This window comes from Myotis yumanensis, unplaced genomic scaffold (assembly GCF_028538775.1).
Source record: "Myotis yumanensis isolate MYYU_CA2020_CCGP unplaced genomic scaffold, mMyoYum1.0.hap1 SCAF_23, whole genome shotgun sequence".
Taxonomy (NCBI): domain Eukaryota; kingdom Metazoa; phylum Chordata; class Mammalia; order Chiroptera; family Vespertilionidae; genus Myotis; species Myotis yumanensis.
In genome coordinates, this window is record NW_027223774.1 from 10,624,814 (window position 1) to 10,641,368 (window position 16,555).

Below are 16,555 nucleotides of genomic sequence, written 5' to 3' on the forward strand. Positions count from 1 at the left end.
TGAGCCGGGTGGGGCCTGCAGCCAGGAGGAGGGGCGGGAGGGGCGGGGGGGGCGGGACGAGGAGCCCCCCCTCCCCAAACCCGGCGCCCGGCCTCTGGCGCCCCCTGGTGGGGAGCGGGAGGGCGCCTTCGGGAGGTGGGTGGGAGCTGGGGTTTTCATTCCCGTTCAGATTCGGGTTCAAATTCTACCTCCACCTCGGGGTCTGGGCCACTCCCTGATCCCTGCCATCCTGTTAGAAACACACATTTTTATTGATTTCAGAGAGGAAGGGAGAGGGAGAGAGAGAGAAACATCAATGATGAGAGAGAATCATGGATCGGCTGCCTCCTGCACGCCCCCCACCGGGGATGGTGACCTCCTGGTTCAAGGTCCAACCACTGAACCACACCCGCTGGGCTCTGCCACCTTCTTAACATGGGAATAAAAACAATCACAGCAGCAGCGACAATAATGGTGATTAAAAGGCTTAAGTGAGCCCTGACCGGTGTGGCTCAGTGGATAGAGCATCGGCCTGTGGACTGAAGGGTCCCAGGTTCGATTCCGGTCCAGGCATGTACCTTGGTTGCAGGCTCATCCCCAGTAGGGAGTGTGCAAGAGGCAGCTGATCGATGTTTCTCTCTCATCGATGTTTCTAGCTCTCTATCCCTCTCCCTTCCTCTCTGTAAAAAAATCAATAAAAATATATATTTTTAAAAAACATATCCTCGGGTGAGGATGGGAAAAAAGGCCTTAAGTGAGTTCAGGAAACTCCTCTGCTCGCTACTCTCCCTGGCTCCTCACACTCAAAGCAAAAGCCCCCAAGGTCCCGCACAACCCGCCCTGTCCCTCTTGCTCACTCCCCTCCAGTCACTCTGGTCTCCCTGCGGTTCCTCCAACACAGCAGCCACCCTCCGACCCCAGGGCCTTTGCACGTGCTGTTCCCCCCCACCTGGCAGGAATGGCTTTTCCCGCCTCCCCCTCGGGTCTCTGCTCAGATGCCACCCCTGAGAGAAGCCCTCCGGCATCTCTCTGTTTACTGCAGTGCCGCCCTCTGGCCACTGTGGCTGCTCTGTTTCTCTCCAGTTCTTTTTATTTTTATTTTTTTTTATTTTTATTTTTTTTTTTAAATATATTTTATTGACTTTTTACAGAGAGGAAGGGAGAGGGATAGAGAGTTAGAAACATCGATGAGAGAGAAACATCGATCAGCTGCCTCCTGCACGCCCCCCAGTGGGGAGGTGCCCGCAACCAAGGCACATGCTCTTGACCGGAATCGAACCTGGGACCCTCGAGTCCGCAAGCCGACGCTCTATCCACTGAGCCAAACCGGTTTGGCTCTCTCCAGTTCTTACCACTCTACCTGCTCCACATTTCTCCGCTTAAGTTGATTGTCTCCCCCACAACAGCAGGAGCCCAGGAGGGCAGGGGTTTCCAACTGGGTGGCTCACTGCCGTATCCCAGCCTAGCCCAGTGCCCCGCACCCAAGGGTGGGGCTTGGTAAGTATCTGTTGAGTGAAACCCTAACGCAGTGGTTCTCAACCTTGGCTGCACATTAGAATCACCTGGGAATCTTTTTAAAATCCTGATTTCTGGGCCTCATCCTCCGGAAATTCTGTTTCTTTTTACTAATGTTGTGGCCCCCACCCCATCACAAAGAAACAGAATTTCCGAAGGATAAGGCCCAGAAATCAGAATTTTAAAAAGATTCCCAGGTGATTCTAAGGTGCAGCCAAGGTTGAGAACCACTGCCCTAACGCTTACGGAGTGCCTCCTATGGGCAAGCACCGCTCTAAGCTCTTTGAATTCTCAAATATCCCGGAGAAGTAGGGATGATTATTCCCAATTCACAGGTGAGGCAACTGACTCCGGGAGAAGCGGATTCAGAAAACCCAGAGCGCCATACCTGGTCCATGGCAGGTGCTTAGAAAACATCCGCTCTTTCTTGCCCTAACCCAGTGGCCGGCAAACTCATTAGTCAGCAGAGCCAAATATCAACAGTACAACGGTTGAAATTTCTTTTGAGAGCCAAATTTTTTAAACTTAAATTATATAGGTAGGTACATTGTTATTAACTAGGGGACTCCTAAGGCTTAGGAAGAGCCACACTCAAGGGGCCAAAGAGCCGCATGTGGCTCACCAACCGCAGTTGTTGACCATGGCCCTGACTGGTTTGGCTCAGTGGATAGAGCGTCCGCCTGCGGACTCAAGGGTCCCAGGTTCGATTCCGGTCAAGGGCATGTACCTTGGTTGTGGGCACATCCCCAGTAGGAGATGTGCAGGAGGCAGCTGATCGATGTTTCTCTCTCATCAATGTTTCTAACTCTCTATCCCTCTCCCTTCCTCTCTGTAAAAAAAAATCAATAAAATATTAAAAAAAAAAAAAGAAAGAAAGAAAGAAAGAAACATCCGCTCTCATCATGCAGGTCCCCAGCTGGGTTTTCTCCTGGCGGGGGGGAGGGGGGGCAGCGGAGGGGGGGGGCGGGGGGGGGGCTCAGAGCGCACCAGGCCCCAGTCAAAGCCCCGCCCTGCTGCCTCCCTGAGCCCAGTTCCTCATCTGTCTTCCTTCACAGGACCTTCCCTGGCGCCCCAGGCACCTCCTCTGTGAGCCCTGCCTGTTCCCACCCCCTCCCCAGTCCCCACCTCCTGGTCCTTCTTAGCTGTTATCAACATGGGCCAGAATATGTCTGTTACTTATTTTACTTCTTTTCTTTTTTTAAAAAAAATATATATTTTATTGATTTTTACAGAGAGAAAGGGAGAGGGATAGAGAGCTAGGAACATCGATGAGAGAGAAACATCGATCAGCTGCCTCCTGCGCGCCCCCTATTGGGGATCAAGCCCAAAACCAAGGTACATGCCCTTGACAGGAATCGAACCTGAGACCCTTCAGCCTGTCGTGTGCCCTCTCACAGTGCAGGAGCCCCGTGATCAATCTCCCCAAAGAGGTAGGCCCTGCACACCCATCCAGGGCTCCTTGATGGATTGCCTCAAAGAGGTAAGCCAGAGCCAGGGTCCCGCCTCTGCCCCCTGTGGAGCCGCCGGGACCCACCCGGACCCCCCTCTGTGCCACCCACACAGCGTCAAGTCCCCGCCCACCCAAGCGCACCTCCCCTCAATCGCATCCTCGCTCACCTGTGCGCGCCCGCTGAGCACGCAGCCTCCTGGTGACGGATTGTTACGGCATGAGGGCATCACAGCGTGAGGGCATGACAACCACATAGGCTTTTATTAGTATAGATATGGAACTTGCAGTGACTAATGATATTACCACTAAGAGGCAGGCCCTATTCCATTCTCTTTTATTATTGATTTTTAGAGGGAGGGAGAGCGAGGAAAACATCGATTTGTTGTTCCACTTATTTATGCATTCGTTGGCGGTTGCTTCTTGTATGTGCCCTGACCAGGGATCGAACCCACAACCTTGGAGTATTGGGATGGCGCTCTAACCACTGAGCTGGTCAGCCAGGGCCCAGGCCTATCCGGAAAGCTTGTCATGGACCATCTCCCTTCCCCCAGGAGGCGTGGCCTGTTCTTATATTTATTATGTTATTAATCCGATTCTCAGATGGGGAAGTTGAGATACAAGAAGGGGAGTCCCTCTGGTCCAAGGAGTGGGATGACAAGGAGTCGAGCCAGGTTGCCTGGCGACAGAGTCCTGCTTTCATTTCTACCCGAGACTTCTCAGCCTCAGCTTCCCCGACCGTCCTCAGGTGAAATCCAGGAGGGTCCGTGAACTTGGCCTAGGAAACATAGCGGCCTCTGATCTTGACGCTGAAATTCAGTGTGAGCCACAAGCCAGCAGCCTCAGCGGCCCTGGATCACGGCCCCCGAGAGGAAGCCCGGGTCTCCAGCCCTTTGCGATTACTTCGAAGATTTCCAGGAACTGTTTCCGCATCACCACCCTGCCCACTGCTCGCTCTGTCTGATTAACGTGTAATTCATAGCAGCCCCTATTAGCGTGTCACAGGTCGTGGGTTTCTTTATAAACAGATAACTGTATTTCAGTAGAATTGCTTCTCTTGTAATCCCATGGGTATTATTTCACGCATTTAAAGACATTATTCTAGCCCTGGCCGGTGTGCTCAGTGGTTAGAGCATTGTCCCTCGCATCAAAGGGTCCAGGGTTCGATTCCTGGCATGTACCTGAGTTGCAGGTTCAATCCTGGGGCAAGTATGAGAGGCAGCCCATCGATGTGTCTCTCTCACATCTCTCTCTCTCTCTCTCTCTCCTCACCCTTCTTCCCTCCCTTCCACACTCTCTAAAAACCAATGGGGAAAATATCCTCGGGGGAGGATTAACAACAACAAAAATGTAAAGACATTATTCTGGGCAGGGTCCGTGGCGTGAAAGCCCTGCCTCATTAAACATTCTTTGAGCCTTAATAAGGGCTACTGTCTCCTCGAGCTCCCTGCCTGCTCCCTGCACCAGGGGTTCTCGGGGGCCTGCCCCAGGTGCCTACAGCTTCCCCGACGCCCCCACAGCCTCTGGAGTCCCCTCCCTTTTTCCCCATCTGTCAAAACCCGGTGGAGAAATTCTGGCACATTCTACAACATGGGTGGACCCTGGAGACACTGTGCCAAATGCAATAAGCCAGCCCCAGAAGACCAAATACTGCGTGGCTTCATGCCTGTGAGGCGCTTAGAGCAGGGACATTCATACAGACAGAAGGTGGCTGCCAGGGCCGGGGCGGTCGTGTTACATGGGACGAACTTTGCGTTTTGCAAGATGAAACAAGTTCCGAGGGTGGATGGTGGTGACGGTTACACCGTGTGAGTGTACTTCATGCCACCGAGCTGCTTACGCAACATGGCGGAACGGTAAATTTTATGTTATGTATATTTGACCACGATTTTTTTAAAAATGGAGCCCGGCCTGTGTGGCCCAGTGGTTGAGCATTGACCTATGAACCAGGAGGTCATGGGTTCGATTCCCAGTCAGGGCACGTGCCTGGTTGCAGGCTTGATCCTCAGTGTGGGGCATGCAGGAGGCAGCCGGTGGATGTTTCTCTCTCTCTCTTCCTCTCCCTTCCTCTCTGAAATCAATAATAAATACATACATACATAAATAAATAAATAAATAAATAAATAAATAAAAAGACGGAGAAGGCAGCCAGTGAGCCTCGGAGTTACTCAGTGAATTGTGGACTCTTTAGTCTTGGGTTCAGGTCCTGCTCCGGTCCCAGGTTACTTGGGCCCTGAGGTAACCTTTGGGGCCTTTTCCCAGGTGGGGGTTAGTGGGACCCCACAGACACCCACCAAGCTGTTCCCAGCATCTGGGAGCTTATCAAACAACTTTGGTCCCCAAGGCTCACTTTAAGGAACGGAGATCAGTTTGGGCCCCCTCCCCAGGGGTGGGGGGCGGGGTCACCCCAGGGGGCCCCACGGATAAGCTTCCTCACCACAAACACCCCCAGGGGCTTGCAGAGAACTACAGTCTGTGACCCCCCCCCCTCCCCGCACCCGCCCCCCGCCAGCCCTCAGTCACCTGTACCTGGCCAGGGAAGGGGCTGGGGGGACTCCTCCCTCGCATCTGTTCCCCATGCGGCCACCAGAGGGCGCCGGGGAAACCTGTCAGCTCCCAGCCCTCTGCTCAGAATTGTCCCGAGGCTCCCGCCTCACTCAGAGTCAGGGACCCCAGGGTCCTACACCACAGCCCCCCTTTGATCCCTCTGACCTTGCCTGTCACCCCACGCCCCTGCCCCCGGCGTGGTGCTTCACGCTGGCTGGTGTCCCTAAGCACAGAAAGGCTGCGACGTGCCTCGCGGAGAAAATACGGGTTGGATGAGCCTCTTCTCGCGTGGGAGTTGGAGTGCTGTTGGCCGTGAGCCCCATGTTAATGAACCAACAATATAGATGAATAAGTTGTCTTTAAACAGAAACACACATAAGACAATGTGACACTCTGATCACTCGGCAAAAATGCTGTGACCGGAGGCTTGAAGTATCCGTTAATTTCATGTTTCAGGAGACCACGGGACATTAACATGAATCAGAATCTCGGAGAAAATGAAATAAATGAATAGGCAAAACAGAACAGAAACAGGTGCGTGAACATAGAGAACAAGCTGATGGATACCAAAGGACAAGGGGTGGGGAGATGGGATTTAAAAAAAAAACAAAACAAAAAAACTGCCCTAGCTGATTTGGCTCAGTGGATAGAGCGAGGGCCTGTGGACTGAAGGGTCCCGGGTTCGATTCCAGTCAAGGGCACATGCCCAGGTTGCTGGCTTGATCCCCAGTAGGGGGTGTGCGGGAAGCTCTCATCACTGATGTTTCTATCCCTCTCTCCTTCTCCCTTCTCTGAAATCAATAAAAACATATTTAGGAAAAATAAATCGCCTGGCCCTGACCTGGCCGGTGTGGCTCAGTTGGTTGGGCGTTGTCCCGTGCACCAGGAGTTGCCTGTTGATTCCCAGTCAGGGCACATGTCCGGTTGCAGGCTCGACCCCCATAGGGGGCATGCAGGAGACAGCCGTTCAATGTTCTGATCTCTCTTCCTGTCTCTAAAAATCAACGAAGTATTCTTCAAAAAAAAAAAAAAAAAAAAATTGCCTGGCCCAGCCAGCGTGGCTCAGGGGTTGAGTGTCAACCTATGAACCAGGAGGTCACGGTTCGATTCCCAGTCAGGGCACATGCCCAGTTTGTGGGCTCGATCCCCAATGGGGGCGTGCAGGAGGCAGCTGATCAATGATTCCTCACTGACGTTTCCATCTCTCTCCCTTCCCATTCCTCGCTGAAATAAATATATTTTTAAAAAATTAAAATTAAAAACACGCCTGTTTGGTTGAGCTGTTCAGCCTTCCTCCTTCACTAAGTCTGTCCCCAACCTGCTTCCCCCCACCCCCCACCCCTCCAGGGCATAATTCCTGCGTGCCTGGTTCATGCTGCACCCCTGTGCCCGGAACAGGGCCTGGCACCCAGTAGGTACTCAACTAATACATGTGGGATAACCCCTCCCCTTCCCTCTCCCTACCCAGGTCTCACCCCAACCCCCAGACTCTAACCCCAAAGACCCCAAAGCAAAGGGCTGAGGGGGCGTCGGTAGTTTTAAAAAAAAAGATTGGTTTTTTAATTTACAAGAGTTCTAAATGTACAGAATTCTCCATTAAAAAAATCGTTATACACAATAAATACAGTACAAAAATTTATCTTACAGTACTAGTTTTGTCTCCGAGATTTCAAAATCTGGCGCGGGTGGCTGGCGGCAGGAAGAACAGAGGGAAGACTGGTTGGGGGGGCGGGGGGAGCCCGGCTTCCTGTTCTCGGGGTGCTCGGATTGCGGTCGCGGGGCAGGAGGACTAGAAATCCCTCTCCTTCTCACTCGGGCGCACACGGGGACGCGGGACAAGGAGCCGGACGCGCACACAGGGATGTGGCAGGCGCCCCACGGGGGATCCTGCAAAGCAGGCTCACGCCGCCCCTGCCCTGCGATCCCTTTGACGGCCGGTTGGGGGCGGTGTTGCAAAGGCTGAGCGCGGGCCCCCAGGACCCTCCCTCCCCGCTGAGCGCCCTCGGGGCTTGGACGGGGGAAGCCACAGACAAGCCCGGTCCCGGACACGCGTGAGCAGTGGGAGCAGTGAGCGCCCCATCCCTGGCAGACACACGCGTGTCCCGGACGCCGGGGTGGAGTGCGGCGGGGGCGGGCGAAACGGGAAGTGACACACCGGGTGACCCCTCTTTGGGGGACAGTCTACATGTACAGCCCCCTCCCCGAAACCCACAACCCCACCCAGCGACCCGGCCGACGCGGGTGGTGGGAAGAGAGGCTTTTGTGACTCAAATAACTTAGGCAAGAAAAACTCAGGGGACCCCTGGCTCGCGCCCCCGGGAGGCGGAGGTCGGATTCCCAGCGGCCGGGCGGGCGTCCCAGGGCGAGGGGAGGGGGGGGAGCCCAGCCCGGTGTTATCTGTTCAACGTCCTGGCGCCGAGGCCGCCGTTGTGACTGGAGGGCGGGTAGGCCTCCGGCCTGTGCAGGGGGGACCGGGCGGCGGGCGGGACGGCGGCCGGCGGGCCGTGGGGGTACGGGGGCGCGGGCGTCCGGCCCGGGGCCTGCTGCAGGTTCAGGATGCTGTCGATGGCGCTCTGCAGGTGCTCGGTGAGCGTGTCGTCCTGCGGGCTGTCGCTGGAGAAGCTGGCCTGGTCCACGTCGGGGGACTCCGACTTGCGCCGCTTCGTGGGGGGCAGCGGGGGGCGCCTCCCAGCCGGGCTCCCTGCCGCCGCCGCCGCCGCCGCCGCCGCCGCCGCCGCCCTGCCCGGCGCCCGCCGCGGCCTCGGGCGGGGCCGCCTTCAGCATCCGCTGGTACAGCTCGTCCTCCACGGCCGCCAGCTCGCGGATCAGGCCGCTGGTGGCCTCGTCCACCTTGGCGGCCGCCGGGCTGCCGCCCCGCGCCCGGCCCGCCCCGGGCCCCTCGCCGCCCAGGGCCTCCACGTTCTCGCGGTACGTCTTCCGCAGGGGCAGGCGGGGGCAGTGCGGGGCCGGGGCCGGCGGCTTGTGGTCCGTGGCCGGGGGCGGGTGGTCCACGGTGCCGTTCATCTGGCCCGTGGGCTGGGGCGGGGGCGGGGGCCGGGGCGGGGGCTCGGCCGCCTTGAGGGGCGCGGGGGCGGGCGGCGGGGGCTGGTGCACCGGATCCAGGGCCGTGTTGTGCACGACCTTGCTGAGCCCCGCCTCCTGCTTGATCTTGAGCTTGAGGCCGATGCGGCTGCGGGCCTCGTAGGTCTTGATGGGGGGGCGATTGCGCGAGGGCATGGGGCCGTCCTCATCCGCGTCCAGGGAGGAGGCGGCGGCGGAGGACGAGGCGGACAGGGAGGAGGACGCGCGGGCCCAGGTCACGGAGGGCGAGCCGCCCCCATGCCGGATCACCAGCTTGGTGGGCAGGTGCAGGGGGGGCTGGGCGGGCGCCCCAGACGCTGAGGGCGGCGGTGGGCAGTGGCTGGGACCCCGATGTCCCTCCGAAGAGGCGGCGACAGGGAGGCCGAGGGAGCGTGAGGAAGACACGTACTCATCTGCAGAACGAGGGGGCCAAGGAACCCGGGTGAGGGAGTGCCCGGCGCCGGAGCGGACGCGCTGAGGGGCGGCGTGCACTGGGCACCTACTACCCCGGGCCCTTCCCAGCAAGGCCCACAGCCCAGCACTGTGCGGGCGGGCGGGCGGGCACCGGAACCCGAGATGGCTGCCACCTTACATTTTGCAACCGGGGTACCTTGCTTGCCTCCCCCCACAGTCTGGCTGTGCGCCCCTGCTTTCCTATCCCCGGGAAGAAGGTCCCGCCAGGCCAGGACCAGGGGTGAACAGGAGCTCAGTTCCCAGGGAGACCAGCCACAGGGGGAAGGCGGGGCTACGGCGCCACCTAGCGGCCAAGTAAGGTGCGGCCGCGCCCTCTGCCCCAGTCTAATTAGGGCGCAAGGGAAGGAGGGGGCACACCTCGCCCTCCCCGCCACACCCCCCTCACCCCCTCACCAGGCTTCTCCTTGGCCAGCTGCTTGTCCAAGGCGAGGGTGGTCTTCTCTTCCTGAATGAACATCCGGTCGATCATCACCATCTCCGCTGAAGGGCTCACCCTCTGAGGGGGGAGAAGATGGGCAAGTGAAGGAGCCAGGACCGAGGGAGGGGATGTGAGTGTCAGGGCTGCGACCTAACGGCCAGCCTGCCTCCCTCCCTCCCTCCCTCCCTCCCTCCCTGCCTCCCTCCCCCAGGGAAGGGCCCGGTCCCGGAGAGGAAGGCGAGGCCACCCTACCCGGGACTCCTCCAGGAGCAGGAGGCGGTACTTGTTGAGCATGGCCTGGGTGCGTTTCAGCAGCTGCGTGGACACCGTCTCGAACTCCTCGTCCACTGCGAGCAAGAGCAGAGGCCCCGGGGCCCAGACGTTGGGGCGCACTGACGGGGCAGCATGCCTGCACCCCCCTCCGCAAAGCAGGGCCCAGTGGGGGCAGTCCCGGGAGGCCTCACCTCGGTGGTAGTCACTGGGGGAGGGGAGGGCGCCCTGGTAGACGTGGTAGGGCAGGAGGCGGTGCAGGGCGTCCTCGAAGGAGGGGAAGGCTGTCTTGTAGTCCGGGTGCAGGACGGCGCCCTGATGTTTGTGCAAATGCTCCAGGAAGCTGGGGGGGAGGGGGAAGACCACACGCGCAGAGCTGGTGGTGAGGCCAGGAGAAAGCAGGCCCCCGGCCCAGCAGGCCGACAACAGCAGGCGCAAGAGGACACTTAGGACCCAGGCGCGGACTGTCCTGATCTGTCTCCCTGAGTCTCTGGTGACAACCAAAGGCAGCCGTGCTCTTTATCTCCATCTCACAGATGAGAAAACTGAGGCCCCGAAAGGGGAAGTGCCTCCACTCAAAACATACAGCGAGGAAGGAAGCGGCAGAGCTGGGAGCCAGCGGCAGAGCCTGAACCGCATCCCATGCTATGCCGTCTCCCGCCACCGGGGGGCAGCACGGCCCCACGCTGCCAGCGGCCCAACCGCAACCTCTGCCGGTAAAATCCTATTCTTCTCTCACAAGGCTTCCCACCTGAGCGCAGGTTATGAGTTATGTCTCCATCGTGTGATGGTCTCCCCCACCCTGTGCTGAAGACCAGCGGCGCCCACACACCATGGGGCGGGATTGGGTCCGTCTTGTTTCCAGAACCCAGCACAGGGCGGGCAAGGAGTGAGCACCTGACCAACACTTGGGGGAAGGAGGGCAGGAGACAGGGAGAGCGCGCAGGCAAGCACCCACCCCTCCACCACCCACCCACCCTGTCCGAGGTGCCCGGGTGCGCAGTGACCAGGGCATGCCAGTGCCTCCCTCTTAATGCTGGCAACGCAGCGGTGACACATGCTCGTAGCACAGTCTCATCGAATCCTCACCCCTCAGCCTATTCTCGTGACTGTCAGCACCCATTTTCCAGAGGGGGAGACTGAGGGTCTGTGAGGGAACCGGCCCTGGGGCCTCTGGAAGGCACGGGGTGGGGAACACGAGGGCGCGCTGCCACTCACCAGGCTTCTTTGCTGGGCTGAAGTGGGGGTGGTTTCTTCAGGCCACTCAACTTGCTGTCATACTGCGGGCAGAAAGGCGAATGGGGGATCCCACGGGGAAGCCCGCCCTCCCTCTGCGCCCTGACCGCCCCCCCTCCAGACTGGGGCAAAGACAAGGCCCATCTCCCCAGGGGTCCTGCCCTGCCCCCCACACTCCACCTCCAGGGAACACCTGGGCTGGGCCCTGGTGGGGGACACGGCGAGGAGAGGGCGACACGCAGGCGCGAGCCCTGGCACCCCCAGCCAGGGACCCTGCAGCCCCTCTCATTAGTGGCCTCCGCCTGCCTCCTGTCTGGACCCCAGGAACACCCCGGCGTCTCCCGCCCCTCCTGCCCTCCCATGGCCTCCATGGCCTCCGATTTGCAGACTTCTTCCCACCCAAGTCCTCACTCTGCCTCAGGCCTCAGACTGCCCCCTGCCATGCCAGGCCTCTGCACGGCTGTGGTAGGTCTTGTCTCCAAGTCTCTCCAGCCGGGTCCCTCACCTGCCCCTCTCATTTCTATAGATGTCTCTGTCCTGTCTTCCTGTCCCCCCATTTCCAAAAGGTGGTCCCTGCCTCAGTCCCACCCCCTCCCAAGGTCTCTCCAGACCAGGGGTCCTCAAACTTTTTAAACAGGGGGCCAGTTCACTGTCCCTCGACTGTTGGAGGGCCGGACTATAGTTTAAAAAAAAAACCATGAACAAATTCCTATGCACACTGCACATATCTTATTTTGAAGTAAAAAAACAAAACGGGAAGAAATACAATATTTGTATTTGCATGTGGCTGGCGGGCTGTAGTTTGAGGACCCCTGCTCCAGATCCTCCCTCGAGTTTCTCACCCACCTGTCCTGAGCTGCCACCTGCCACTCTCACGTCCCTCCCCCTCCCTCTCAACCTCTCCCCTGCTCCCGGCCCAGGGACCACATCCCCAGGGACCACATCTGGTCTCAGGCCCCCTCTCCTAGCGTCACCCTGTCGGCTCGGTGTCTGCGGGTCTCTCACATGCCCCCGCCCACTGTCCTGCTGTCTCACCCACCGGCTGGGTTTGTCTCATCCGCCCGCCCACCACCTCCCTGCCCCACTGGCCCTTCCCGGTTCGCTGGTGACATGCTCGGCCCCACCCTCCACCCGGTCCCCTTACCTGCAGCCCCGAGGGCTTCCCTGGCCCCGATGCAGGGGCCTTGGCCACACTCAGGGTCGGGAGGTTGCTGGCAAAGGCTTTGTTCTCGGCAGGAAGCAGAGGAGGGAGGCCTGGGGGCAGGTGGGGGCGAACAGGGCTCAGAGGGCACTGCACTCTGGCCTTGGGGGACACCCTCCCCCACCTCCCAGGGCCCATGCGATGTGAGGGGCTCCTCAGGTTCACACCCCAGCTCAGCCCGCACCCCTCCTTCGTGGGCAACCTGCCCCCTACCTGTGGTGGCCATGGGTGCCGGGGCAGGGGCGTGGCTGGGGGCGGCGGGAGTCCCGGATGGGGCCTGCCCGCTGACCAGCACGGAGGCAGTGGGGCTGGCCAGGGGCCCCAGACTGGTGGAGGTCTGCGGGGCGGCGGGGGGTCCCCCGGCCTTGCTCTGGAGAATGATTCCGGATGGCACCTGAGGAGGGGACAGGACAGTGGGTGAGGAGTGGGGGGCACACACTAGAAGTGGGGTGGCACCAGGGCTGGGGGTGAAGGGGAGGGGCTCCGGTCACACTAAAGGGCAGGGTCGGGGGCTTGTGAGCGTGCGGTGGGGCCACTCCTGCCTCGTTACCTGGTGAAATCTCTCCAGAAGAGCCTTCGGCTGGGGCAGCGCCGGGAAGGGGGCGGTCACCATCTGGAAGGTCCGAGGAGGCGGTGGGGGGACGACTGAGGGCTCGGGGACCAGATGGAGGGTTGGAGGGGGCGTGGGGGACTTGTGGGGCCCCTGGCTGGGTGGGAACTGGAGCTGGAAGTCGGGGGGCGTGGGGGCCGGCAGTCTGGTGGATGTCTCGGAGGAGGCCACCACGGAGGAGGTGGAGGCAGGTGGGAGGTGGGGGGCTGGGGGCAGCGGCCCCTCGGGGGGCTGGGGCTGGGGTGGGCCTGGGGCAGTGGGGGCAGGGGTGCTGACAGGTGGGGGGACGCCCAGTTGGTTCTGGATGACAAAGATGCCAGGCAGGGTGGGGGGAGCCTGGGGTGGAGGACAAGGGTGCAGAGCGGGCTCTGAGGGTGGGCGGGACAGGCTCTGGGGCTGGGAGGGCGGCCGGGAGTGGGGTCGGGAGGGAGGGCGGGAAGGGGGCCTGGTGGGGTGCGGGGAGGGCAGGTGGGGGCTGTCTCCCAGAGGGGCCTGGTGAGGTAGTGACGGGGACGAGGAGGGGCCTGGGCCCTTCAGTGGAGCCGCTGCTGGGATCTGGGCAGGACAGGGAGGCAGAGGCAAGGAGCAGGGTCAGAACCAACCTTGGCTCCCACTGCCCCAGACACCAGGGAGCCCAGCCACTCCCCCGACACCACCCTTCTTAGCAGCGCCTTGTCCTGGAGCCTCCACCATGACAGCACTATCCTTCCCACCTCTCCTTTCTCAACTCCCCACCTCACCCCTGCACCTGTGCCCCCCTCACCCCTGCACCTTCCCCCCTCACCCCCTCCACACCTCTGCCCTCTGGTCTCCCCCCTCCCCATATGCCCCGCCTCCCCAGCTCCCAGTATGAGGCAGCTCTGCAGGGTGGGAGCAGCAGCAGAGGAAGCAGCAGGGACACCACGCCAGCTGCCAGCGGGGAGGGCAGGCCAGGGAGCGGAGCACAAGCAGCGAGGGGGAAGGAGGCGCCGCGGGCAGCGTCCCAGCAGCCAACCCGGCCTGACTGCCTAGCTAAGCAAGGAGAGCAGACGCCAGTGTGGATACCTTCCTGCGTACCAGGGTGGGGACGGGGGACCCCGGGCAGCTGAGGGGCAGGCTGTGACTCCTGCGCCCCATTCTAAGGCCTCCGCAGGCCTGCGTGTCAGGGCTGCGGGCCCACCTGGGCCACAGGAGCCTGCAGGGACGGGCATGTGTGCACACGAGTGTGGGGTGTGCACGCGTATGACTTGCACCAGAGCCGGCACAGTCTGCCACAGGGACACAGCGACCCTGCCTGCACCGCCTCAGCCAGGGCACCTGCCCCCTGCACGCTCCTCCCCGGGGGTCACCTCCCCCAGAACCATGACCTCGGAGCCGCTGCGTCACCTGTGTACCCCGCACTGGCACCGGCGAGTCCCCCCCAATGACAGCTCACTCCGACCCAGCGTGCGCTGGCGCCTGCGCCCACCCGTGTGGCCTTCCCCGGCCCTGAGAGCTGGGACCAGGTTGGGCCGATTCACAGGTGAGACACTGAAGCCAGGAGCGAGATGACTGGTCCGGAGACTCCCTGTCTTACCCCCACCAGGACCTCAGAGCCGGCCGAGGGCTCGGGGGACTCGCTCGGGGTCACCCAGCGCTGCCTCCTCCAAAGCCGGGCTCTGGGCTTCGAGCCCCCAAGGATGACCCGCTTTAAGGCGCCAACGCTCTGACCCTCCAGCCCCCTCCGATCCTGGCCCTGGATAGCCGCCATCCAAAATGAGGTCCCAAACCAACAGCTCCCTCCACACCCCCCCGCCCCCAGGGGCCTGCCGCCCGAGGGGAGGTCAGAGGGGCAGCCTGGCCTCCCTGAACACACGGCCAGCACAGCTCGCGACAATGCCGAGGGAGATGAGAAGAACGCATTACGTGATGGCCGGACAACTGGCTAAACTGCATTACGGACAGTGGATTAGAGCAGCGGTCACCAACCGGTGGTCCGCGGACCACGCACATGGTGGTCCGCGAGGTCCGAAAGGTGGGCGACCGCTGGGTGAGGTAACAGTACTGTCTCCGCGCTAAACTTGCTGAATTTGAATATTATCTACCACAATCGAGTAAGAGAATGTTCTTGTTCTAAGGGCGGAAATACTCTGCTAAAATATTAAAGGTGAGGGAGCCCGATGTCTGCAAATGATTCTCAAGTGGCTTGGAAAAAAAAACTACTGAGAGAGGCAAGCAAAGTAGCGAAGTATAAAAAAAGGGGGGAGGCAAAGTATTTCTAACTAATGGGTGTGTCTGGTGTGGCAGCCAGCTTCTGAGCCGGCCTCCAGCGACCCCACCTCCTCAGATCCCGTCTCCCGACACTGGACCAGGGTTGGTCTCCGTGACCAACAGAATCCAGCCAGTGACCACATGCTACTTCCCAGGTTAGGTTATAAAAGACCGTGGCTTCCATTTGGGGCACAGTCTCACCCTCTTCCTGTTGGATTGTTCGCTCTGGTGGAAACCACGGAGCAGCATGCTATGAACTTCCCCTTTGGGAGGCCCCACAGAGAGGCACTGAGGCCGCCCGCCACAGCCACACGAGGGAGCCACCGTGGAGGCCCATTCTCCAGGCCAGTCAAACCTTCAGCCCCGGTTCACACCCTGAGCTCATGAGCAGTGGGAAGCAGAACCCTCCCACGGCTACTTCCAGATTCTTGCTCCTTAGAAATGGTCTGAGATACGTTCATGTTGGTTGTTTTAAGTGGCTAAGTTTTGGGACCATTTGTTACACAGCAACACATAACTAATACATCTGGTTAAAGAGCAAAGAACTCTCATGGGTTCTTTGTACTATTCTGACAACTTTGCATAGATTTGAAATGATTTCAAACTGAAATCTAAAAGTACCCAAATTTAAATTTTTTAAAAAACCTGTTCTCATTAAAAATGCAGAGACAAACACACACACACTCCACCACAAAGTAAAAAACCAAATGATATACCTGGGGGGGGGGGGGGGGCGGGAGGAAATATCTGCAATTCATAGCACAAACTTCATCTCTTTCATATGTAAAGAGCCTCTAGAAATCACTAAGAATAACAACCAGTGAGAAAAAGGGGGCAAAGGTATGACCCGACGATGCACAAGAAAGAAAACCCAAAAGGCTTAAGTATTTCCAGAGATGCCCAGTTCACCTGTCATATGAGAAACGCAGAGCAAAAGCACCCTGAGGAACCAGTTCCACTCATCCCGTTAGGAAAAGGCCATACATCTCATACAGACACTCCCATAGACTGCGTGGGCGTCCACACTGGTACAATGTGCTACCACTCCAGAGGAGTGCAATTCGGCAGCAGCTACCAAATTGTAAGTGCACATCCGCCCTGTCCCGGCACATAGGCTCCTGGGAAGGGACCAGACCACACACGTGCCCGTGGGAAATGACTCGCGAAGAAGGTTCTCGCTGCAGCTGCGTGTGGAGCGCCAGCGCCTGGCCATGGTCTAATGGGAATCAATACAGCACTTACTGGGGAAACGGGATTCGTTTCAGGCCCCACCCGCCCCCCCACGGACACCAAAGCCCTCAGAGGCTCAAGTCCCTCACACAAAATGTCGAAGTATTTGTATGTAACCTACCCACATCCTCCCGTATCCTTTAAATCGTCTCTAGATTACCTGTAATGCCTACTACAATGTAAATGCTATGTAAACAGTTGTTATATGTGTCCTTTAAGGATCAACTTTCTAGAAACGTTTCCCCCCTGAATATCTTCCCTCTGCAGTTGATTGAATTCGTGGATGCAGGACCTGGGGGTATGGAGGGCCAACTGTCA

General features: G+C 59.4%; 1 protein-coding gene across 1 annotated transcript in view; it reads right to left on the minus strand.

Annotated features, from left to right (window-relative positions):
• Positions 1-7,021: 7,021 nt before the first annotated feature.
• Positions 7,022-16,555, minus strand: part of BICRA (BRD4 interacting chromatin remodeling complex associated protein) — a 76,294-nt gene continuing 66,760 nt past the window's right edge. Inside the window, 9 exon segments of the mRNA XM_070401858.1 lie at positions 7,022-8,169; positions 8,171-8,982; positions 9,437-9,539; positions 9,714-9,808; positions 9,926-10,074; positions 10,950-11,011; positions 12,112-12,221; positions 12,382-12,562; positions 12,719-13,333. Of these exon segments, the coding sequence (XP_070257959.1) occupies positions 7,882-8,169; positions 8,171-8,982; positions 9,437-9,539; positions 9,714-9,808; positions 9,926-10,074; positions 10,950-11,011; positions 12,112-12,221; positions 12,382-12,562; positions 12,719-13,333 (2,415 nt within the window). The 3' untranslated portion in view covers positions 7,022-7,881.